The sequence below is a fragment of the Miniopterus natalensis genome, chromosome 3, assembly GCF_054644295.1.
Source record: "Miniopterus natalensis isolate mMinNat1 chromosome 3, mMinNat1.hap1, whole genome shotgun sequence".
Lineage (NCBI taxonomy): Eukaryota > Metazoa > Chordata > Mammalia > Chiroptera > Miniopteridae > Miniopterus > Miniopterus natalensis.
The window spans coordinates 35055794-35082616 of NC_142083.1; the positions used below are offsets into that span (position 1 = coordinate 35055794).

The window sequence follows — 26823 nt, forward strand, 5'->3', positions numbered from 1 at the left end:
TCGGCGGTAACTGCGGCAATCGAATAGCGAGACGGAAGGGGCGGGCCTTAGAGCGGAAAGGGCGGGGCGCGCGCTCACCCGCCCTTTCCGGGCGTCACTTCGGCGGCGGGAAAAGCGGTCTCTTCCGAGAGCGTCCATCGGTCGCCCGCTGTAGTTGTTCGCCGTCCACAGGAGCCGGGATGGAGCCGCCGCCCGAGGAGCCAGCCGCCGCCGAGCCCGCGGACTCCGGAGAGGACCCCATGACCCTGCTGCTCAGGTGGTTCCCTCTGGCCCGCTGGGCCCGAACCGAGAGCTCGGGGTGGCCCGGAGCCCCGCCTCTCCCCCTGAATGGCCGGAATGTTTTGAATTCAGACTAGGTCCCCGAGTGGCTGACATCACTTAATCAAGCTCGTTAAACCCCGTTCTTCGTCTCCGAAAAGGAGAGAGGAAAAGGACACCCTCCTGTCACAGTTGCTAGAGGGGTTCAGTGAGGTTTGGGGCGAGCGTTCCGCGTAGTGCCCAGGGCCCTTTGAGCCTTCGGAGCTGTGGTTTCCCCGCTTTCTTACCCCTCACTCCCTGGTGCCGCGGTTTTCAAGCGGGTCTGCGGGGTGCATCCAAACCCTCGAGCTACTGGAGGTAGGCTGCCCTCCCCTTTATTGTATAGCGGACACCTACGGCCCTTTTCAATCCAGAAGCTTCGTACGTTGTACGTGGGCCGCTGCCTCCCGCAGCAACCCCGACCCACGCACCCCCACCGGGATCAAACCCGAACCTCAACCAGTCGAGCCACCCAGGCCAGGGGCAACGGAGTGATTTTTATACCTTTCCACTAAGCAGTTGCTAAGGGAAGGTTTGATGAGAAGGGGCATGGGTCTTCTAGACCAGTGGGCAAACCACAACCAAGTTCCCCTTACTGCCTGTTTTTCTGTGACCACCCTCAAACTAAGAATAGTTTTTATGTCTTTAGGGCTGGGGAGGAAATTACAAGAAGAATATTTAATAACCCCTGAAAATTATATAAAATTCAAATTTTATTGCCCTTAAGAAATTCTTACTGAAACACAGCTTTCCTGCTGCAAGGGCTGAGTTGAGTACATCGAACAGAGACCATATGACTCAAAACTTGAAATATTTGCTACTTAGTCCTTTACAAAATAAGTTTGCAGACTGTTCTAAATCATAACAAGGCTATTTTTAAAATAAGCACTGTAACTTTCTCAGGTTCACCACTGCTTTAAAGGACTTTGGCTAATAAAGCTCACCCTCACTTAAAAATTCCCTCCTACTTGTAATATAAAATCCTAAAACATTAAAGATATAAGAGCTTTCCCATCCCACCTAAAAAGGAACTAATCTTTCAGGCTGTCTTATAAAATGCTAGCCTAATTAACATCTAACAAATTGCTATTTTCATTTGGAATTTTGAAACAAGGAACTGTGTATGGAGCTTTAGAAATTTGTCTAATGTTTCTTAGCTTGTTTGTGACTTTGTCACAAAGCAACAGTTTCAGATTTATGAAACTACCATGTAAGTGTGAAACATCTTATAAGTACAACTTAGTAACTAATTACCATTTACCCATAGCTTTTCTACTTAGTTCATGTAAGATTTTTAATTAAGTAGACTAAGGACAAACTATGACTTATCTATCCAAGAATTCGTATCTTTGTTATGTTTCTCGATCTCCTGAACGTGTTACAATCTGGTTGTAACTCATTAGTGTTTGTGACTTCCCCATTTTGATCTAGTTCTTTGTGTAGCAGTTCTCATTAACCATGACCTATTAAGGATAAATTTAAATATGCAGACGATGTATTCTAGAATCATACACCTGAAACCTATATAATTTTATTAACCAATATCACCTGAATAAATTCAATAAAAAAGTAAAAAATAAAATAAATAAATTTAAAAATCAAATTTTTAACTTTTCGTCACAGATGCTGTATTCTGCCGTATTCCATTTTAAAGAAAATGAGGCCAAACTAGAATAATTTTTGTTTTTTTAATCCTCACCTGAGGATATATTTTTCATTGCTTTTCAGAGAGAGAGAAAGACACATTGATGTGACAGAGACACATTGATTGGTTGCCTCCCACATGCACCCCAACCAGGGCCGGGGATCAAGCCTACAACTGAGGTAGGTGCCCTTGGTCGGAATCGAACCCAGGACCCTTCAGTCCACACGCCAAATCTCTAACCACTGAGCCAAACAGGCTAGGCCCAAACTAGGACACATTAATGCTGAGTTTATTTATATTCATTTTGTTGCATTAGCTTCCAAAAAATGAGTTGCTTTATCATACAGTGATGAGTAAAACCTCAATAAATACATCTTTCTCTTTTTCTTTGTTTTCAGGCTGAGGGCACAGACACAACAACAACTCTTGGAATATAAATCATTGGTTGATGCAAGTAAGTTTTTGCATTTTCAAATAAGGTTTTGTGTGTGTGATGATGAGCAGCACTCTGGCGAAAAGAAAATCAACTGTACAAAAAATTATTTATTTTGGGAATAGGAGTGACGGCATAATGCTATACTATACCATGTGGGAAGGCAAAAACAGCTTGCCCTGGCCATCCGGAACTAGTTAGGGATTCAGGAAATAGATATAAAACAAATAACAATACAAGACAATTAAGTTCTATTGGTCAGAGAACTGAAAAATCCCAGTGGGCTTAGGAATCCTAGAACTTGCTGTACCATCAACAACTAACTTGAAGATTGAATTAGCACATCAGATAATTATGAAGCTAGTGGTCTGAGACCTATATCTTGAAAAGCACTGGATAATGGGGATCTTTTTTTTTTTTTTTTTAAATATGCTTTTACTGATTTTAGAAAGAGGAAGGGAGAGAGAGTGAAACATCTATGAGAGAAACATTAATCGGCTGCCGGCTGCACGCTCCCTACTGGGGATTGAGCAGCAACCTGGGCTTGTGCCCTGACCTGGAATGAACAGGGCACCTGTATTGACTGGGATTTGATTAGGATCTTTAGATCAATATGGGGGAAATTGCTATATTAGCAATACTGATTCTCCCAATACATGTACATAGTATATCTTTCCGGTAAAATACTTGGTAGTGTTCAGTGTAGAGGTCATACACGTATTTTGTTAAATTGATTCTTAAGTATTTCATGTTTTTTAATACAGTTGTATATGGTATTTTTAATTTCCAATTTATATAGACATAGTTAATTTTTTATATTGCTCTTGTTCATTTATTACTCCCTTTTATTTTCTACAATTCTAAAACTGTTCTGTACAATGTGGTAGCCGCTAGCTCTGTGACTGTTTGAACACTTGTAATGTGGTTCGTCTTCATTGAGAAGGGCTGTAAATGTAAAATGCACACAGAAGTAAAGATTGTGAAAGATTGCATTAGCGCTCTAGCAGGTTTGGCTCAGTGGTTAGAGCATCGGCCCTTGGCCTGAGGGTTTGAGGTTTTATTCCGGTCAAGGGCACCTACCTCAGTTGCAGGCTTGATCCGTAGCCCCGGTCAGGGCGAGTTCGGGAGGCAGCCATAGATGTGTCTCTCTCACATCTATGTTTTTCTCTCTCTCCTCTCCCCTCCCCCTCTCTTCCACTCTCTCTCTCTCTGAAAAACGATGGAAAAAATATCCTTGAGTAAGGATTAAAAAAAGAAAGAAAGAAATATTTCATTAGTAATTTTAAGTTGATTACATGTTGAAATGATACTATTTTGAATCTATTGGGTTAAATAAGCTGTATTAAAATTTTTACTTGTTTCTTTTGTAACGCGGAAACTAGAAATTAAAAATTATATATATGGTTTCTATTTGTGGCTTACATTATATTCCTGGACAACACTGTTCTGAAATGTTGCTAACTTCAAAAAATTATTTCTTTGTAGATGAAGAAAAAACTCCAGAAGAAATCATTCCAGAAAAGCAAATTGAAACGTATGTCATATTTTAAACTTTATTTGTGGTTTTCACTAAAATTTAATAATATCCATCTTATAATATTGCCTTCCTCCCTCCCCCCCCTTTTATTTCCCAAGTAATTTGTCATGCATGTATTGAAAACTTGCTGGTATGGGATGTAGACTTACATGTACATGGATGATCTTTTTAGCACTTTTGGCATTCCCCCATAAACAAGATATTTATCAAAGTATTTTAGGAGGCATCAGTTTAGCAAATCTGTAAGTGCATTGATGCTATGAGCCTATAGAATACTTAAATTTAGATAGAGCCATGTTACTTTTTTCAAAGGCTTACTTTAACATTTATTCCAATAGTGACTTTTTCTGATAGTGCTGAAATTCTTTTGTTTATGCTTCTTTGACAGTAAAATTGAAGACCTGGAAAATGAAATTGAAGAGGTGAAAATAGCTTTTGAAATGAAAAAGCTTGCATTAGACAGGTAATTATTACATTTCAGATATAAGTATTGTGAACTGAATGCAAAATGGGTATGGTTTGAGGTGGAGAAAATATTTTAGTCTAAATGATTTAAGCAAAATGATGATTAGATAATGGTCACACAAATTTTGAACCCTGAGAGAAGTCACACCATTCATAACTCCATTTGAAGAAGCTGCATAATACAGGGTTAGTAAGGAAATGTCAAATCAAGACCACAGAAAGGTGAGGTTAAATCCCTTTCAGTGTTGAAAGGATTACGTGGATTTATTTATTCCAGTAACTTAATTGAGTAAAAGAATTGTCATTGAGTTTAAAGTAAATATTTTTTAATTATAAGTTTTTTGTCTGTGTTTAAAAATTTATGCAACAAATATTTGAGTGCTTGCTTTGTGCTAGGCCTCTTACAGATTTTGTGATCTGAATTAATCTCAATTAAGTAAATGACTTCTAAAACTACTTTCTTGTATTTCTGGCCTTCCTAGATTAATTTCTTCATACATTTAACTGAAAAGTGGTTAAAGCACTTTTAATTGCTTCAGCAGTGAGCTTTTCCCCTCATCTCATATGCTGGCCTGTTATATAGGTTATATTTTTTAACTAAGGTGACTTTAGAGGTATTAAGATACCACCTTTTAATGAATTGAATTTTCTTGTGTGTGACAAAAGGGAAGAGCTCTAATATTGCTGAGTTGATTGCTTTTTTATTATTACGTATTTACTAGCTATTTGCATTTAAAAGTGATTTATGGAGCTTGTTTATATGTAGGCATATTTTAAAGTTTACAGTTAAGCGTGGCTTTGTATTTCCTAACTCTCCATTTCAGGCCCTTGTTGATCTTTTTCATTCTTTTAATTTTCTTTTCAATGTACTGTAAATGTTATCCATGTTTTCTAACACAAACTTTTTCTCTCTCATAGGATGCAACTTTCCACAGCACTTAGAAAAAAACTGGAGAAAAGTAACGTTCAGACTAGGTAGTATTTTTTTCTGCATTTGGTAAGGATGGTAATAAGAAAGGGGATCTGCATAATGACTTTAGTTTCGTGATTTTTTATTATTATTCATTTAAGGGAGGGGGAAGGGAAAGGAAGAGAAAGGAAAGCATCAATGTGATAGAGAAACATTGATCGATTGCCTCCTATATGGGCCCCAACCCAGGATTGAACCTGCAACCTGGGTATGTGCCCTGACTGGAAATCGAACCTGTGACCTTTTGGTGTACAGGGTGATGCTCTAACCAACTGAGCCACACCATCCAGGGCTCATGATTTTTGTTTTGTTTTTTAACTGTCACTGCCAACCAGCTTTATCTGGGGAATAAGAAAAGTGATGGGAATTTTTGTGGACCTTTCTCAGCATTACTTTATTTATTTATTTATTTATTTATTTATTTATTTATTTATTTATTTATTTATTTATAATCCTCACCTGATTTTTTTCCCCATTGCTTTTCAGAGAGAGTAGAAGGGAGAAAGAGAGAGAAACATCAATATGAGAGAGACACATCAATTGGTTGCTTCCTGCACACGTGCCCACCGGTTCGGGGATGGAACCTGCAACTGAGGTATGTGCCCTTGACCAGAATCGAACCTGAGACCCTTTAGTCCTTGGGCTGACACTCTAACTACTGAGCCAAACAAGCTAGGGCAGTTACAACAATTTTTATAGTCCCTCTGACATCTTGTTCATACTGCAGTGCTAAGAAGCAATTTAGGTTTTAACCATATAGTCTGATAATTTTGAAGGAAGGTTTGAAATTTTATTTTATGCATTATTTACTGAAAACCAGGAACAATGCTATCTCATTTAATCTAACAACAACCCAATGGTAGATAGAAAGTATACCCTTTATTTTTCATTGGTAAAAATGAGCTTGTATACGTTAAACAGCTTGCCGAGGAATATAAAATAGAGACTGGCAGTCAAGGTCCTCTATAATCTGGTTCTAAATATATGGCCTTAGGAGCCTTATCTGTGATCTTGTCTCCCAAAGCTCTAAAAATCATGTAATATAAAAATCCCCTCCCATGAGCAGTAGAAAAATACTAAGATGGATCTGGGCATTTCCCCTATCTTGACGTCTTAGTTTGGTGTCTTAGTTCAGACTTATTCCCCCAGTGTTCTGTTTAAATCCAGGGTTACAGCACAGCTAATGTGTCTCAGTGGTTGAGCGTCGACCTATGATCAGGAGATTGTGGTTCCATTCCCGGTCAGGGCACATGCCTAGGTTGCTGGCTGGATCCCCAGTAGGGGGCATGCAGGAAGAGGTGGCTGATCAGTGACTCTCTCTCATCATTAATGTTTCTATCTCTCCCTCTCCCTTCCTCTCTCTGAAATCAATAAAAACATAGGTTAAAAAAAAATCCAGGGTTACATAAATTCTGAAATATGAACTTGAGCTCACTAACTACTGCTCCCCCATAAATGAGAGCTTGAAACGTTCTTGAGTTAAAGGGATACAGGACAGGTTCTTCATAAAGTTTACAACCAAGTATAGCTGTAACCAGCAGAAAATGAGTTCAGCTCTTTCACATTTATGTAAACATTCCCCATTTTCAGCCTCCAAAATACACTCCTACAATATCACAATAATTCATAATTTCACGATCACATTGCTGGTCCCATCCCAAACCTACTGACTCTGAATCTAAAAACCAAGGTACAGGGTTGGCAGTGGGGCTTGGTGGGGAGGGCAGCTGGCAGTCTACATTTAACAAACCTCTCAAGGGATTGTGGCAGTTTGAAGTAGAACTGTTTTTCACACCCTTTGGCTCTAGCCATCCCAAACTACTTCACTTAGGTAATTACTTCATGTCCTTCAAGATTTGAGGGTGTCCCTTGCTCCACTCTGCACAACTCTTAACAATGGTTCATATCCATTACTTATTGTAATGGAACCATACTATAGTTGTGGATTTATTTTTCTCCCCAACCAGGCTCTTTTCCCTTTGAAAACAGGTACTGTGCTTTATTCTGTTTTACATTCCTACTGCCTGGCACAGTTCTTGGTATGTAGTAGGCACTGGCAAATCTTTGTTGAAGAAAAGGGGTTAAAAAGCAGCTAATTCAGTGAAACTATTCTGTATGATACTGGAGTGGTGGAATCATGTTTGTTAAATCCATAGAATGTACAACAAGAGGGAACCCTAATGTAAACTATGGACTTAGTGTGATTATGATGTGTCAAATAAATATTTATCATTTGTAGCATATGGACCTCTTTGGCAGGGGGGCGTTGATAGTGGGAGAGGCTGTGTGTGTGTAGGAGCAGAGGGTACATGGACTTACTTTCTATTCAGTTTTGCTGTGAACCTAAAATTGCTTTAAAAATAAAGTTGTTGGTTTTTTTTAAAAAGCAACTTATTAGCAAGTTTTTAAGAGTTTTATTTTCTCCCTAAATATGAGATTTTTAGAAATGTTCTTACATGCTTAAATTTGATATTTTTTATTGCCTGTGACCAAAAATTTTTCCAGGCAAATGCATCTTTTTTAAAAAAATATGTTTTATTGATTTCAGAGAGAAGAAGGGAGAGGGAGAGAGAGAAACATCAATGAGAGTCATTGATTGGCTCCCTCCTGCACTCCCCCTACTGAGGATCGAGCCCCCAACCCAGGCATGTGCCCCGATGGTGAATCGAACAGCGAATAGCGATGTCCTAATTCATGGGTCGATGCTCAACCACGGAGCCACGCTGGCCAGGCCATCTGTATTTTTAAACAGAAATTTAATTTACATCAAACTTTTCCAGATGTAATTTATTAAATGATGGCTTTTTATTGAAGTGTATTACTGAAAGTGAATATGTTCTAATTGATTCCTTCATTAATGAGGTTGATTACTTTTAACTAAGGTTAACATTTTTTTTATTCCATTTCAGTGAGCTCATGGACAACATGAAACACATATTAGAGTTAAATAGGATAATAATGAAATCACAGCAGGTAACTTTGCACATTAGGCTGCTTATGCACTCTCATGATTTCAGTGACACTTTCTTGCTGTTATATATGATTAAATAGGATTGTCCAAAGGGACTGGTATGGTTGGAATTCACTGTCCTTAAGTTTTCGCTCTTTTTCATAACTGTTATTTTTTGCTTATGTTGCTAAGTGTCTCCTTATAATTTAAGCTGCTGTCTCCTCTTTTGTTGTGTGGAAGTGAAGGAATTAAAAACTGGAGTTTTTGAAAACAAACTAAGATAAAATTCAGTGATTTAAATATTACAGGTTTGTTCTTAGGTAATATGCCTTAATCTTTTTATTTCTAATAACAGGAATCTTGGAATTTGGAGAACAAACTGCTTGATGTTAAAAAGAAGAGATTTGGTATGTAGAACAGTGTTTAGTTTTTTTTGTATAATACGTTTTTACTTACTATTGAGATTGTTGAGGCCACATCTCTCAACTACTGAGAAATTTCTTAATTTTCAAATTTCCTTAAAATTTTAGATGTGGCAATTTTAAAAGTTGTATATAAAATGCATTTTGCTTGATATATTTTTGTTGGTTTAGAACATTAAATCACAAAAGTAACCAATTCTCAGTGGCAGAAAATCAAGTGATACAGAAAAGTCTAATGTGAAAGTCATGCCTCCTTCCTGTGTGACCACAGTTAGACATATTTATATATTAATTTTTAAATGGTCGGTTGATACATATAGTTCTACAGCTTCTTAACTTGAACATGAGATGGCTTTTTGCATTGAAATTATTGAAATATTTATTTCAAAAGTAGTACACATTCTCTAGAAAATTTGGAAACAGAAAAGTATATGTAGGAAAAGTTAAATATTTTACCAATTAAGAGATCTTCAGTGCTTATTTTTTATAAAATTGGCATCACTTTATTCTGTTGTATAATGCTTTTTTCATTTAACAGTGTAGTCATGATTTATATTTTTAAATATACAGTTTTGTCTGGTTTTAAGTAATGTCAGGGTCAGAAGTAGTCTTGGTCATCTGATCTAATTACCCTTTGGATGCCTAATATTTTTCCATTGCTTTCCAACCTACTTTTGATACATTGGTGTCAAGGAGCCAAGCTCCTGAGCCATGCCCATTTATGTTTTCAAGTAGTTTCATTCTTTGAACATTTCAGGAATTATAAAAATTGGTTGGTGTTTATCCCTAGCAAAGGGAACCTTACTTTTCACTGAAAATTTAACTTGGTGATATGTCATTTTATAAATAAAGGAGGGAAAACTGTTTGTTTACATATTCCTCCTTCCTGTTTTCGTACCCAGAGTAGGTCCTCTTTGACACAATGCCACTTCAAACACTTGTTGACAGCTATTATTGTCAACATAAAAACCTTGAACATTTGCATTGCTAAGTATAAAATTAAGATACTGGTATTTTGCACCAGGGAAGTCATATTCAGATCAGAATAGAACTGCAACCTAAAATGCTCTTCTTCATTAAAAATTTTCACTGAAGTAACTATAATTTTTAAAGATTCTTGTTTGTAGGAGTTGTCATATATAGTATATTGTTTTATTTTTAACCTCAGAATTAAAACGAGCTTCAGAAAGTAAGTTTTTAGAAATACAGACTGAAAAGAACAAACAGAAAGATGATTTGGACAGTATGGAAAATTCAGACAAGATAAAGACCTTACAACAAAAGCTACAGACGGAGATACAAATTACTACAGTTATTCAACATGTATTCCAGGTAACATGTATATAAACTAAGAAGGGAGGTAAAGAACTGTTTTAAAAATGATTGATACTATTACTTTTAGACTTACTTCCAGTTAGTGGCTCAGTGGATAGAGCATTGGCCCAAGAACCAAAGGGCTGAGGGTTCGATTGCCTGTCAAGGGCACATACCTAGGTTGCATGCTGGAAGCAACCAATTTGATGTATCTCTCTCACATCTATGTTGCCCGCTCTCTCCCTCCCCTGCTCTCTCCCTTCCTCTTTAAAAAAAAAAATCAATGGAAAAAATATCCTTGGGTGAGGTTTAACAAAAAAAAAATAATTATGTACTGAAAACTGGTCTGTTTACATATATCTGGAATTCATGTGTATTTAATGTTTAGGGCTTTGATTTTTCATTATGGCAATTAAAATGGAATGATTTTTAGCAGCTCTGTGGTAGAATGATATAATGGTGGAGAGCATTAGACCCCAATTTGGGAGTTGGGGGAAAACATGGATGGGGTGATGGGAATCTAAAGTTAAGATCCTGACTGCTACCTAATAGTTGCTGACCGTGAGCAAATAATTAACTTTTTTTTTAAAATCCTCACTCGAGGATATTTTTTCCATTGCTTTTCAGCGAGAGTGGAAGGGAGAGAGGGAGGTGGGGGAACATCAGTGTAAGAGAGACACATCAATTCGTTGCCTTCCGCATGTGCCCTGACAAGGGTTGGGGATCGAGTCTGCAACCAAGGTAGGTGTCCTTGGCCAGAATCAAACACGGGACGCTTCAGTTCACAGGCCGATACTCTAACCACTTAGCCAAACCGGTTAAGGCAAATTATTAACTTATCTAAGTGTCAGTATCCTTGTTTAGAAAGAGTGCTTTCAAAAACTAAAGAAGATAATTCATGTTAATCCATTTAGCATAGTGTCTGCTCCAAGTAAATTCTCAGTAAATGTAGGTAGTTATTATCATGTCAGGTTTTAAATCTTAAGTGTCCCATTCCTTTATTCTGAAGGGTGTTTTTTTAAGTTTTGAATTATAAAATGTCTCTGGAACTGTTGTAATACTTAAATTACCAGTTTCCAATTATGAAGATGCACAGTTAAAACTATTATATGTAAAGTAAATGCCTATTATTTGTAAAGTACATCCTTGTAGAAAATGAGGTCTTATGTCTCACCATAAATTCTTCCCCAGGTCTTACACCTGCTCTAGTAGCAGTGGGTGATTCAATTAGGAGTAATCAGATCCCCTAGGCTAACCTCAAGTGGAGGATTTCATCCTAAGAATCATTTTAATTTTTTTTGGCACACATTTCGTCCTACTGCTTTGAAACTTCAGTTATTCTACATTTCTTAATTTTTATTTATATTCTCTAAATTGGTGTTAATTTTGATTTAATGAACTCATTGCATTGTTAAACAGAGCATAGATTTGACCAACTTGGGAGCTCTCTTTGTTCCTAATGGAAGATCAGCCTTCCAGGGTTGTCATGTTTGAAAGCTTACGTCCATCTTCCTTTGTAAATTTGACTGAATTTATATACCCTAGCCCTTTTATTCACTTGTAGCAAGAACGTGTCTTATATAGGCCAAAGTTTTATATGTAATAATATACCACTAATATTCTAAAATTGGTTTTAACAATATTTCAGTTACTCAGTATCATATAGTTTTTCAAAGAATAATGTCCAGAATTTTCCTTAATTATGACCCTAATCATTCCTCCATTGTCTACCACAAAAAATGTTCTTCACCTTTTTCAGGGTCTTGAAAACTTTGCAAGGGCTGAGAACTAAGCTCTTCTTTTACCTCATTTTAAAAATAGGACATATTATTTAGGCTTAAATTTTTGTTCATCATAGAAGTACAAGTGAACTCTGAACCACAGCTGCAATCTTTTTCCTTTAATCTTGGTCACCACTGCAAGTATCCTAAGTAGGTAAAACTACCCACAAAAACTGATAAAGCATAAAAACTTGTCAGCATTGTAAATACTCCCTAGCATTATGGGGATCAAGGCTGAAGCTTTGCTGAAAATGGAAATGATGATACAAGAATGTATTACTTGCCCTGGCCAGAAAGGTTGCTGGTTTGATTCCCCATCAGGGCCCACGCCTGGATTGTAGGCTCTATCCCCGGTAAGGGGCCTGCAGAAGGTAGCTAGCTGATCTGTGTTCCACTTGCACATCTATGTTTCTCTCTCTCCCTCTCCCTCTAAAGTAAAAAATAATAGTAATGTATTACTATTTTTCTCATGATCACAGATTAATCTTCACACCTAGTTAAATAATTATTTAATAAGATTCGTGAAAGGGTTTTGCTTTTTTTTAATATATCTTTATTGATTTCCGAGAGAGGAAGGGAAAGGGAGAGAGATAGATAGAAACATCAATGATGAGAGAGTCGTCATTGATCAGCTGCCTCTGCACCCCCTCCCCCCCGACCGGGGATCGAGTCCACAACCTGGGCATGTGCCCTGACCAGGAATTGAACCTCGATCTCCGGGATCCTAGGTTGATGCTCAACCACTGAGCCACGCCTGGTCAGGCTAAAAGAGGGTTTTTTAAGAGCTTGTTAAGTTTTTAAAAGTACAAAGAACATATATGCATAACCTAAGACACAGACAACAGTGTGGTGATGGCCAGAGGGAAGTGGGGGCAGGGGCTAGGTGGAGGTGGGCAAAGCGGGGAGAAATGGGGACATTTATAACAGTGTCAACAATAAAAATAAAGTTAAAAAATACTGAAAACTTTAATTTGAAAAAATTTTTTTTGTATTATAGAACCTCATCTTGGGAAGTAAAGTCAATTGGGCAGAGGATTCTGCCTTGAAGGAAACTGTTCTGCAACTTGAGAAGAATCTCACTATGATCTAATGAGAATTCTATTTTGGCATTATTTGTTTCTGTCTTTGATGTGTCATTTAAATAGCAAATTTCAGGTGAAATGTGGTTTTGGTGGTTTTTTTGGTGGTTTTGGAACTTATACTGCAATTTTTTTTTAAGCTTAACACTATCAAATGGACTCTGTTGTTTTAAATATGATATTAAAGTGACTGGCATACTCTAAAAAAAAATGTGAAGATCTTAGCCTTGCAAGGATCTGGAAAGACATCATCTAGTCCACTCAATGTGGACATTTTTCTACATTCCTGGAAGTCCCAACTCTCATTTGGAATACCTCCCTGCATTTCTTTGTCAACCAAAATACTAGAAAAAATTAGAAAAGCATATCCACATCTATTTTTTTTAACTGTCAGCTGTATTTTACTCAAATCTTATTTTAGATTTATCTCACTATAGATTTTTTTTGAGATATAAATGATACATAACGTTGTGTAAGTTTAAGGTTTATAGCGTGTTAAATTGACCACCGTGGCTTTTGCTAACATCTCCATCGTCACATAATTATTTTTTTTGGTGAAAACATTTAGGATCTAGTATCTTAGCAACTTTGAAGTATATAATATAGTACTATAATCACAGTGCTGTGCATTAGATATCCAAAACTCAGATTCTACCTGTAAATTTGTACCATTTGCCCAACATCTCAGTTTCCCCACCCCACCCCCATCTACGTCTTTAAACAGAGACCCAAATAAAGCAGCTCAGCCTTTAAGAAAAAGATATCCAGAAGGTTTGCAGTTTTGGTTATTTAGAGGAATTGTGACTTTTTTCTTTTGTATGTCTGCATTTATTATGCATTACTTTTATAAGTTAAAAAATAGAACTTGCCACTTTTTTACTTTTATTCCATCTTGATGCACTGCAGTTGGTACTAACATTTGACATTTGTTCTTTAGATCAATATTAAGAATACAGAGATTTGCCTAAATTTGTATGCTAAACACTTCTTGGGAATATTTATAGTTTTACTTCATTTTTGATAAATTATAATTTATTTGTAATTCTTTTTGCCAGATTATTCTTGGAAATTACCTACATAAATTGCTGTAAAACAAGTCATATTTTTCTTCTAGAAAAACATTCTGTAAAATGTTTTACTGCTCCAAAGGTACAGCACTAAATAAATCATATGCACACTATATTAGTGACTCCCACCTCAATGGATTATCAGTATCTGAAAAACTTGTTGTGTTTTCCTGGGATTCTATTATCCTGTGTGTTCCCTCTTACAGTCCAAAAATGAGAGAGATATTGTGTTAGCTTTTTCTGAAATCCTACTGGATAAAAACCCCAAACCATTATAAAAAAGTTATTTCTATCCTAGATTCATGTTTTGGCGGATCGTTCTAGGAGCCAGGCTTGAAGGAGCAGCCACTATTTGAAACTCTCATGGCTATGAGGAGGCCAAGTCACATTACACAAGCACATTTAAAGTTTCTATTTGGAAGAGGTGTATGTTCTATCTACCCAGGTTCCACTGACCAGCCCAACATCAATGGGGCTGGAAAGTGATTCTCCCCTGGCAGGGGGCATGCTGGATTTCAGAGTGGGGACAGAAAATGGATATTTGTTGAAAAGACTACAGTCTCCCAGTCTGCTATTTTGGTCTCAAATATTAACTTCCCTTCTGTGAGTAAAAGACACATCCGTTTGCAGGGAAGATAAGCTAACAATGTCATCCAATCACATTTTCAAAGTTCAGGATCTCCTGATAGTCCACATCAGGGTCAGATGTGGCTCTTGATATGTAGACCTATGAACTGAAAAGTTCTATTGCTGCAAACAATAGTGGACAATGTCTGGAGCAATTCTGAAATATAGCTTGGCAATTGATAGAAGGTGCTCCTTCCTAGGGATAGGGAACATCTTCAGATTAGGCTCTAGTGCTCTGTGGAAGCAGTTCTTCATCCATGGTTCTTCATTCTGCCTGTTGGGAGCTTCTCCCTTACCATTACCTTGGCCATATCTAAAGAGGGCATTAGAGAGTATGCCTTTCTGAGCAGCTTTCTCATCTGGGAGCTGAAAGATATTTTTATATCCGTCTTTTAAAATCCAGGCTAGTGGTGCTTTTGTTAAAATATTTTTCACACAAACGTTGATGGTGGTAATGGTGGTTTTGGTTGGTGGTTTCATCAATATCAGAGCCAATAAACTATGGCTTACCAGCTGCCTATTTCTATAAATAACGTTTTATTGAAACAAAACCACGCCCATACAATTACATAATATCTATGGCTGCTTTCCCTCCACAATAGCATAGAGTTGAATTGAACTGAGTAGCTCCAACAGAGATGATGAAGCTCTCCACCCCATTTTTCTTAGTCACTGACTTGAGAAACACTTGCCCTGTAGGAAGCTCTCTATTCTGATCTGTCTACAACTTTCTGTTCTTGTCTACCTTTCATCTCTATATTCCTGTAAACTAGAAATTAGATATAACCACTTTATTTTTTATTTTTCATTGTTTCTGTTTTTTTGTTTTTCTCATTTTTAACTGCTTAATTTTTTTAATATGTTTTTATTGACTTTAGAGAGAGGAAGGGAGGGGGAAACATCAATCATGAGAGTCATTGATTAGCTGCCTCCTGCAGGCCCCCTACTGGGGATCAAACCTGCATACAACCCAGGCATGTGCCCCTACCAGGAATCAAACATGGACCTCCTGGTTCATAGAGTGATGCTCGCTACCACTGAGCCATGCTGGCTGGTCAACTGCTTTTTTTTAAAGTTTCTGTTACAGTTGACAGATCTATTTTATAAAACGTAGTTTCATATTCTTTTATCAAGAAAAGTTAAAAGTTGTACTGGGTACTTTATATTGTATTAATCACATCAGGAGGCTGTCATGCATGCTGAGTTCCACCTGACAAATCTACAGCGAGTGTCAGCAACAGGGTACATGGAACAAGATAGGAGTCAAAGGCCAGGTAAGATAGGGACTTTAAGAAGACACAATACAAGAAGTAGAATCAGATGGCATGTTCCAGGTCCATGAAAATAGCCAAATAATAGTATTGAGAATATAGACAAAAATTGGGGGCCCTGAGTGGGGTGAGTGAGCAAATGATCTGACGACAGAAGGCTAACTGAAATTGAGCAACAAGAAGAGAAGGCAGGATTTAGGGCCTCAGCTTCAGCTACTTTTATCATTATCCGAGAACTAATCCAAGAGAGGCCTGGATAAAAACTCTGTGAAGGAGTATGAATGCCAACATTTAGAAATAAGCTTTTTCAGAGAGAGAGCAAGGGAAAGAGAGAGAGAGAAACATCCATGAGAGAGAGAGACATCACGTGGTTGCCTCCTGCTGGAGCCTGCAACTGAGAGGTACATGCCCTTGGCCAGAATCGAACACCAGAACCTTTCCGTCCCCGGCTGGACCCTCTCACCACTGAGCCAAAACAGCTAGAGCTGAAAGCTTTTTTAAAAATAGGTTTCTGGTCTCCATAGACATACTGAATTAGAAGAGCACACATTTGGGCTCAGTTACTTACATTTCTAAAAAGCTAGAAATAACTGACCTAGATCATCAAATTTGTCACTCTAAGTATAATAGCTTAAGGCTACATTACCCACAAAGTTATGTAGAATAGCCACAACATACTGTGTATTAAAAATTACAACAATGTAAACAATACTTATCATAGAATTTACTATCACTTTGGAGGATGATATAGATGGCTTATGTTTCAAAAAGAAAAACTTGAACTTTTGAGTTCTCCCAAATCTGAAGTAGGCAGCAGTTTAATGTCAAGACAAATAGTGGAAAAAACAATTCCAAATCAAGCCATGCCAATAAGGGCATGCGGTGGTTTTGTACAGACCGTTATCGACCACTCTTCCTTAGCTTGCCATTAACTCCCAAGTTTAAACAAAACTGTTGTATTACTTGTATTACTTATAAAATTTTCAGTTTAAACTTGGACTATACTAAAATTAGAAACTGGCTTTCTGAAGAGGAAATGGCCCTAAGGAGCAAAATTAACCTAACAAACATTCGTCTGCAAAACCAAACAACGGGAAACACGTGGCTTCTAGGCGGGAAGAGGGGGGGGGTCAGGCAAAGAGCTAGTGCCATGGCGGAGGAGGATCCCCGCTCGCCCCGCCCCCTGACGTCACAGGAAAGGCCCGCCCCCCGCTGCCCGCAACTCCTATTATTGCTGCGCCTCTCTAGCGCCCCGGAAGCTGCCCCTTCTCAGGGGTCATGATGGGCAGCAAGATGGCGTCTGCTAGCAGGGTCGTTCAGGTAAAGAGCTTCGGCAGCCTTTCCGCAGAGAGGGCGGTAGGGATGGTGCAGACCACGGCTAACGCGCTGGGGAGAAAAGGCGGTGGCGGAGACTGCGCGGCGCCCGCGGCCCTCAGCAGGGCCAGCGGCGCCGCCCGGGGGTGTGTGTGAGAATTAGACCTTGAGCCCCTTGGGTCGGGTAGTAAGCCGGTGACCGGAGCTGAGGGTTCGAGCCAGGCCGCGGGAATGTCGCATCTCGGCAGGTAGGCACAGAGCCGCGTTGGGGTCCCTGGACTGTCGTCCGCGAGGACCTCCTTAGCCTCCTGGGAGGCCGGGCGAGGCTGCCCGGCTGTAGCCTGGCCAATCGGCGTCTGGGATAGTCCGGATTTCCCGGATCAGCCAATCAGAGGGAGGCGGCGGAGGCGAGTGAAAGGCAGCGGGCCCTGCGCTGACCCGGTGTCCCTTCAAGGTCTTGGGAACGGCGCTAAATTGGCTGCGCCCTCGCAGGGGTTCGGGTCTCCCCCACCAATTCAGCTGTCTGGTTACAGGCCCGATGGGAGGGAATTAAAAGGGAGAGAAAAAAGATTAAGTTTAACTGTATGTATGTTTGAGTGTTGGTTTCCCAAGCCTTTGTCCTGAGTTTATCCACGTTAGTTACTAACTCCCGGTAGCTTTTGTGTTTGCTTCTCCAGCTGTGGTCTCGAGCTTAAATAGGAGAGGCAGAACTGGATATGAAGGAACACAGCCTCCACCTTTGTGGTTGGTTTACACGATTTTTTTAAACTCTTCAAGTGTATTATGATTAACTTTGATATGAGAACTGCATTTCCGTTTGCATAAGTATATTTCTTAAACGACCTTTTCTTAAAATTGTGTCAGCCTACCCTAGCCGGTGTGGCCCAGTTGCATCAAAGGTTTCCCGTTCGATTGTTCGATTCCGTCAGGTCACATACCTGGGTTGCTGGATCATCTCCAGCCCGCCGTCCGGGAGGAACAACCGATCTCCATGTTTCTCACATCCATGTTTCTCTCTCTCTTTTCCCTTCTCTCTGAAATCAATAAGCATGTCCTCGGGTGAGGATTTTTTAAAAATTGTGTCACTCTGAAAGATAATCCTAGATCCCAGTCTTTGGTCCCACTGCAACAAATGATCTTCACTAGTTATTGAGCATTAACTTAAGATTCTGTGAGGATAAGGCGAACATCTGACAAAGAACTGTTGTTCATAATATATAGCCCAATTTAAAAATGGGTTAGCCCGGCTGGGCTGGGCGTGGCTCAGCGGCTGAGCGTTGACCTAGGATCCAGGCAATCGGGTTCCATTCCCATTTAGGGCACATGCCCGGGCTGCAGGCTCGATCCCCAGTCGGGGGCGTGCAGGAGGCTGCGGATCAATGACTCTCTCATCATTGATGTTTCTATCTCTCTTTTTCCTTCTCCTTTCCTCTCTCTCAAATCAATAAAGATATATTTTTTAAAAAATAAAAATAAATGGGTTAAAAAAAAAGATACTGCACAACAGAAGACATCCAAATGAGCAATAAGCCTGTGAAAAGTTGGTTAATATCATTACTTGCCAGGAAAATACAAATGAAAACCAGGAAGTACAACTACACCCACCTAATGATTAAAATGAAAAAGACAGACAATACCAATTGATGAGAATGTGAAGCACCAAAACGCTTATACATTGCTGGTAGGGGTATAAAATGGTACAGCCACTTTGGGAAACTGTTTTGTCCATCTCTAATAGTTAAACATACCTACCCTTTGACCCAGTAATTCTACTCCTAGGTTTATACACAAGAGAAATGAGTGCATATACCTATATAAAAAACTCATAAAAGTGTTCATAGCCATGTTATCCATATTAACTCCCAAACCAAAAACAATCCAAATGTCCATTAGCAGGATAAAAAAAATTGTGGTAATTTGTTAAAATGGAATAGTACACAGTACTAATAAACTACTGATATATGCAAAAAAAAGATACTGTGAGGTATACAATAAGGAATGGTCTGTCTCCTAACAGCTGCAAAGACTGGTTCATATTCATAATACAAAGCAGTCTGTGCTAGCATGTAGTAATTACTTATTAGCAAAATTTATCGAGGACCACTGTTCCACGCCTACACTCAGCGCTGGGGACTGCAGTGCCAGCAAGACAGACATGGTGCCTCCATAGAGCTTGGAATTTGGCTGTTGATCCATAACTTGAAGAAACGGTAGTATTTCAACAGACTCACTGGCATAAATTCATGGAAATTCACAAAGCATGGTGTCAACATTAAGCAGAGAGATTTGGCTGGACTGCAGGGTATTCAGAGGTAATTTTAAAAGAGTAAGTTACAGGTATTAATTAAATGCCCACTGAATGCCAAGCAGTATATATTTGATATGTTTGGGCTGAAGTAAGAGCAGAGAGCTGAGTTTGTCATTTAGGAAATCTTTTGGCTGCATGAGACAGGGGAAGATGGATGGATGGGTTAATTCAGGGGTTGAGATTTGCAGGTGAAAATAAGCCTCCAGCGGGGGGCGTTGAGAGTGCTGGTAAGAGAAGGCTGAATGAACTGTGTTTTAGGCTTATTTCTCCCTCATAGAGGTTATACCGTTTTGCATTCCTATAGCAACGAATGAGCACCTGCTTCCCTGCAGCTTTCCCGAGTCTTGCGTTACCCAACTTGTTCATTACAATCTAGTAAAACCTAATTGATGAAAATATTGCTGTGTAGTTTGAACCTCTCATTTCTCTTCCTATGTGTGAGGCTGGCCGTCCTTTCATACGTTTAAGAGCCACTTTCATTTATTAGCTGGGAGGACATACAAGTGCTGTATATAGTATGGCTTTTAACCTTTGGCCTGTTATAAAATTTTTTTAACTAGTTGGTTTTTTTAAGTTTGGATATGCTATATATTTTTTTTGAGTGAAAGGTCTTTTTCTTTTTAGTGTAGTCCAAATTATCAACTTCTTCCCCTTATAGGGAAAAGGGTGATAAAATAAGATTGACTATTTCTGTTGAAGTTGTGTAATGTGTTTATCAGGGCTTATTATCCTACTCTCTCTACTTTTTTGTATTTTTTAAATTTTCTGTTAAAAAAGGGGAATCCCAATTAGTGTGAGAATTTAATCTGTAAGAGCATATTGCATTATAGTTTTAAGTGTACAAAAGCAATGTTGAAATGGATTCTTTCTCTCTGGTGTATGTATGTATGTATCCTTTATTCTTGTATTATTATTTAATTATTGTATTATTTATTTGTATTTCAACTGTAAACCTACTTTTGCACATCCCCTGTATTGTTAAGTGTGTGTATACATACTCACATGTGTATATACTTAGTCCTACCTTACCAATAGTCTATTCACTCATTTGGCAGATGTTTCTTGAGCATTTACTATGTTATGTACCAGGCACTGCTGCAAAAGTGCTTGATTCTCTAACTCTGCCTTTCCAGGAGCTTAGCTCTCCTGTAAAGCATTGGCTCATTTATCAGTCAGCTGCACAACATTCTTAAGATGTTCAGGATACCGTGGAAACTCAGAGGAGAAGTATTAGATTTTGGAATCGGGAAGTTGCTTTGAGAGGAGTGATATTTGAACTGTTTTAAAAGATAAGCAGTCAGCCTGGCCGGGCATGGCTCAGTGGTTGAGCATCGACCTTGGATCCCCCTGATCACCATCAGGGCACATGCCCGGGTTGGGGGCTTTATCCCCAGTGGGGGGCATGCAGGAGGCCAATCAATGATAACTCTCTCATCATTGATGTTTCTATCTCTCTCTCTCTGAAATCAGTAACGATATATTTAAAAAAAAAGATAAGCAGTCAGTTGAAAGTGGAGGCATGGAGATGGGTGGGATTAGAGAGAGATTTCCTGGCAGAGGACATAAGCTCTAGGTTGAATGGGGATGAAAATGGCATGATGAATTAGGTCAATAAGAAGTACATATTTCTGTGGGTACAGGAAAAAGACTAAAAGGGCTATCAAATGTTTAAACCTATTTTATGTAGGTTTTGGGATTGTAGATTGTAGATAGTGTTTTCCTCTTTGTGCTTTTCTGCATTTTTTCCAAATTTTTTACGCAGAGCACAGGTTACTTTTGTAGTTAGAAAAACTATTTTTTTAATTACCTAATTTTCAATATGTTTTTTGACCTATTCTAAGCTACTAGATATTAACAGAGTAGGAAAACAACACTCAATACAAGTCAGGAAGCTTCCAATTCTTATCAATCAGCAGGGTGATATATGTCATGCAACATAAAGTCGTGTCATCTTTTTCATAGGGTCGACTTTGAGGTCAGTTGGCATTACAGTAAAATGTCTTATGATGTATAAAGTACAAAGTTATGAATAGCAGATAAGATAAACAAGTTAATAATTCATAGACTAGCCTGGCCGGGCGTGGCTCAGCGGTTGAGCATCGACCTAGGATCCAGGAGATCGCGGTTTGATTCCCAGTCAGGGCACATGGCCAGGTTGCGGGATCGATCCCCAGCAGGGGGTGTGCAGGAGGCAGCCGATCAATGACTCTCATCATTGATGTTTCTGTCTCTTCTCTTCCTGCCTCTCTCTGAAATCAATAAAGACTTTAAAAACTAAAAGTAAAAAATAATTCATAGACCAGCCTTGGTTGGAGAAGAATAAAATAGTAAAATTTAAAATCGCTGTCAAATACTAAGTAATTTTATTGTAATGAAGGGGTATCTGTGTGGCTCAGATTTTCTTATATATCTTTATATAATGAGTTGATTTTAGTGTTTCATCTTTTTTTATGCATTTTATTTTTCCTTTAGGTAGTCAAGCCACATACTCCATTAATAAGATTCCCTGACAGGAGAGACAATCCCAAACCCAATGGTAAGTTGCACTTTAGATTATTTTTTGTTTAATTTTCATTTATTGATTTTTAGAGAAGGAAGGGGGAGGGAGATAGAGAGAAAAATATCAATTTGTTGTTCCACTTATTTATACATTCATAGGTTGATTCTTTTATGTGCCCTGACTGGGATTGAACCCTCGGCGTATCGGGACAGTGCTCTAACCAACTGAGTTACCCGGCCAAGACATAGATTTTTTTTTAAAAAGGTGTACATGTATAGTTATACATGAATATCCTATTACAGGCCATATTTATTATTTTAAAATCAGGTAGATTCTGTAGCTTAGATGCATGCAAGTAGAAATTAACTTCTTACCTCCATTTAAAAAAGTAATGTCTCAACAGATGTCTCTGAATTTTTAATGACTTCAAGTTTATTATGAAGGGGAATTTTTGTTCTACATTTCTTTCCTTCTATCCTTTAGAATAATCTCCCACACTTACATTTGCAGATATTGTGAGGAATAACCATTTCTGCATTACTCTCCCAGCTAACCTTTTCTTTCACTCACTTATTTATCTGTTCATTCAATCAGTAAATATTTCCTTGATTGCTGTAGACCTTAGCAATCATAAACTAACTGAAGATTCTGAACAAGTCCTGTTTTTCTCTGACCTCTCCATTTTACCAGAGCCTCTGTCCCTGTCTTTATTATAAGATATTTGATTCTTAATTCAGGGAGAGTTTTAACAAATTTTATACAGATATTTTTAAGTTATTATAATTCTTGAAGAATTAAGATATAGGTGATAAACAAGTATAAAGGTATTGAGAAAATGAATTTCATCTATAGTTACCAAAGTTCTTATTCCCCATTGTAAGATATTACCTATCCACCATATGACAAAACTTAAGTAATGTAGGTTATCTATATTATATGGCTTGAACTCCACTACCTAGAAATTTCATTATTTTACACACTTGTTCAATTTAGTAACTCACTTAACTAGCTCCTTGTTTTAAAACTTTATGAAATTATATATAGCTCTACCCAACTGTTACTCTCCAATACTTACCTCTCAGAATTACAATACTTATTTCAAGAATGACTAGATTATTCAATAATAGAGAATGCAAAATAGTATTTTAAGACACCTGCACAGTTTCTCTAATTACATTTTTTTAAATTTCAGTATCAGAAGTTTCAAGATCAGCAGGACTACCATCTCACTCTTCTTCAATTTCACAACATTCTAAGGGAAGTAAATCACCAGATTGGCTGATGTATCAGGGTCCACCAGACACTGCAGAAATAATAAAAACTTTACCTCAGAAATATAGAAGGAAACTTATGTCTCAGGAAGAAGCTGAATATATCCAAGTATGTTGTTGGTCTTTATCAATATATTATGTAAAACACCTTAACATTTTTGGCTTTTAGAATTTCATATGCTGATTTACATGCCTTTCCCATTGTCTTGTCATGGTGTGTCCATAGCTAAGACACAGATGGTCTGATAGGCCAGGACTATGAGAAATAAACCATGTCCAAGCCCTCAGTTAATGTGCATGAAGGAATATATGTGTAGAAACCATCAGTATAACCACATGAAAAAAAAGCTCTTTAGGGTTCTCAATTTTTCAGAGTGTAAAGGGCTTCTGAGACTATGATATTTGAGGACCACTGATCTAGATCAACCTGAGTCCCTTCCAGATCTGAAATTATTTATAACATTTCTATGAGTGCCCAAAAGCAATGAGAAAACCCAAAATTGTTTTCAAAAGCTAAAGATCATTTGCTTAAAATAGTGTAAATTTGTATAGTAGCCATGAAAACATTTTTTCTGTAAACTTGACACCTAATCTTGTTTTATTTTTTCCTTTTCAGCGTGGAGGTCCAGAATAATCACTGACACTGTGGCTGCTGTTTGTTATCAAACAAAAGAATAGTCTTTACAATAAAGGACTTCCAAAATGACAGATGAGAAATTATACATTCAACAACTTTAATAAATATTCTGTGAAAAAAAAAAGAAAAAGAGAAAATTTAGATAGACACTTGTATCTCTTAATTTATGTATCTTGGTCAGCTCCACAAGCTTACCTAATTGTTTATATACTTTATACTTATTAAAGTACACATTTAAAAATGTTACTATTAATTTACTTTTGATTATCAAGTATTACCAGTGTTGAACTATTAAAAGCACACAATGTCTAGTAAACCACCATAGGTTTCCCATCATTTCACTTTTGTTTCTGTTTAGACATGAGCTTATCAGGCAGAATTGCTTTTTGGAAGTGATTTCCTGAAATTGAATGAGGATAAATGAAATAATGACTCCATTAGTTGGTCTTAATTCTCTTAACATTTTTTTCATTCACAAAGTTACTGGAGTATGACTGGCTTAACAAGCACATCCTACTCTAAATAAAAATATAGGCAAGGGAAATCCAGTGACTTTGTGGTATTAAGACTGGGGAGTTAACACTATTTGATTATTTGTAACCTATTTTCAGAAAAAAATATCAGTATAAAATCAGATCAAAATGAATATAGCATAGGTATAAATGTTTGGTTAGAAATTGCAATTTATTATGTTTTCAGGGGTGTTAAGAAAGTCTTTGGTTTACTTTACTGTTTTGATTGTAATAATGTATCCAAATCGTGGTAACCATTAACTTTCTCAAACTTAATGTCTGAAAGCTTCATAAAATCAACCTAAGTATTTACCTTGTTAAGGAAATTTATGAAACTTTAAAAGGGTCTTCCTGTGCCAAGGGTATATTATTATTGTGAAAGTGAAGCCTCACAAAGCTAAATAAATTCTCTTCCATAACTTTAATGATTTCTAGAATATGCTTTAAAGAAGTTATCCCTAATAGGAAAGGTAGCCTATAAGCAATAGATGAGTAGAGTTGTTGAGTATTGCCCAGTTGTTTATGGGTTAATCTTTAGTTTTTTGGGGTTTTTTTACTATTCCAAAGTTGATCTGCTTCTCTTGTAAATTCTGTGTTGTGGCCTAGTATAAATGTTGCCCAACTTGGATTTGAGGTAGAAGTCTAGTGCTAGCAATAAGCTGTCCTGGTGACTCAGAAAATACATGATTCATGTTTTTTTGGTATGGTTTTTAAATTTTATTTGGAAAATTTTCTTAAAAACTAGCACTATTCTTTTTTTTCCTTAGCTTTTGCATTTCAGTAAAAGGAAGCCCAGGGCTTTTTTTTGTTTTTTTGTTTTTTCCTCCTTTTAGTAACAGTGGGTTCAGGTAATAAAGAGTAGCATAAGTAAGACTGTGGGCCAGCAGTTAGAAACACTAATACTGGATCTGTCTGGGGGTCACCTGTACTACAGCTGCTACCATAAAAGTCAGAATGAAAAAATATATCACTTTTACAGAATTTGTAAGTACAGGTAAGGCAAAAAGGCATGTCAGTGGAAATTGCTGTCATAGGATGAACTCCCAAGGAGGATGGTGTCATAAAAAGAATTCTGGGTTGGCCCTAACCGGTGTGCTCAGTGGTAATGTCAGCTTGTGCACCCAAAGTGTCATAGGTTCGATTCCTGGTCAAGGGCATACCTGGGTTGCAGGTTCAATTGCCAGCCCCAGTTGGGGCACATTCAGAAGGCAACCAATCCATGTGCTTCTCTCACATCAATGTGTTGTTTCCCCCACCTCCTCCCTCCCTCCCACTCTAAAAATCAACAGATTGGGTGAGGATTAACAACAACAAAAAGAATTGTGGGTTGGCTCAGAGTAAATGGCCTGTTTTAATTTACAGGTGCTTAAATATATGTAAGCATCAACAAATTGCTTAATTTGTCAAATTTTAGGTTTTCCTCTCCAGTACTGTCTATTTGTAACAAGTCACCCCAAAACTTAGTGGCTAAAAGCAATAATGATCACTTAATAGCTTGTTTTCTCTGGGTCAGGAATTCCTGAGCAAGTTGGCTGAGCAATTCTGCTCAGTCAGAGTCTCTCGTGAGGTTACAATCAGCTGCTGCCTGGGGCTGCACTTAACCTGAAGGCTTGACTGGGGCTGGACGATCTATCTCCAAGGTGGCTCACTAACATAGCTGGCAAGTTGATGCTGGCCGTTGACAGGACTCAGTTCCTCTCCACAAGGCTGCCTGAGTAAATTCATGACATGATGGCTGACTTCCTCCAGAGTGAGTCATCTAAGCGTACAAGATGGAAACAGTAATGCCTTCTACAATCTAGACTCAGATCTTAGACACACTTCTGCCATATTCTATTGTAAACATAACAGCTTGTTTCATTGTGGGAGGAAACTACACACTCCGTTAATACCAGAAGGCAAGAATCATTAGGCCATCTTGGAAGATGGCTGCTACCAATGTGTGAAAGAGCCTTGTAAGCTGTAAAATGCTATACAGATGTTGAATGGTATTTTATATATACAGTGACCTAATGAACCCAGAATATCACCTAAACACCTTTGTTAACCTATTTAAAATATCCACATATAGGAATTTATTTGTCAGCAGCATGGCATAAGGTAGTGATTATCAATTCATATACCATAGGACACTTGGGAACCTCAAGCCTCACAGGTATACCATCAAATTTAGCTCACTACTTAGCTTATTTTTACTATAAGTGAGGTTAGAGTGTTACAGTGATGTCTCAGAAGGAATTTTGGCCTAAGTCATGTGACACCGTGGATCATTAGGTATGACTTGCCACAAGTAAGATTTAAGAATTAAGTGGTGCCCTGCGGAGGAGCTCAGTCATTGGATTTCGGGTCAGCGCACATGCCCAGGTTGCCGGCTTGATCCCCAGCAGGGGGCGAGCAGATGACAGCTGGTTTGATGTTTCTCT

At 38.1% G+C, this 26823-nt stretch overlaps 2 protein-coding genes across 2 annotated transcripts; both read left to right on the forward strand.

The window, feature by feature from the left end:
• Positions 1-164: 164 nt before the first annotated feature.
• Positions 165-13384, forward strand: CENPH (centromere protein H). Its single transcript, XM_016213913.2, has 9 exons — positions 165-256; positions 2341-2396; positions 3861-3909; positions 4301-4375; positions 5296-5352; positions 8257-8320; positions 8653-8704; positions 9888-10051; positions 12812-13384. The coding sequence occupies exons 1-9, from the start codon at positions 180-182 to the stop codon at positions 12902-12904; spliced, it is 687 nt and encodes a 228-aa protein (XP_016069399.1). The 5' UTR covers positions 165-179; the 3' UTR covers positions 12905-13384.
• Positions 13385-17084: 3700 nt separating this feature from the next.
• Positions 17085-24825, forward strand: KGD4 (alpha-ketoglutarate dehydrogenase subunit 4). The gene is made up of 4 exons (XM_016213889.2): positions 17085-17178; positions 21953-22016; positions 23173-23360; positions 23868-24825. The coding sequence occupies exons 1-4, from the start codon at positions 17137-17139 to the stop codon at positions 23883-23885; spliced, it is 312 nt and encodes a 103-aa protein (XP_016069375.1). The 5' UTR covers positions 17085-17136; the 3' UTR covers positions 23886-24825.
• The last annotated feature ends 1998 nt before the right edge of the window (positions 24826-26823 follow it).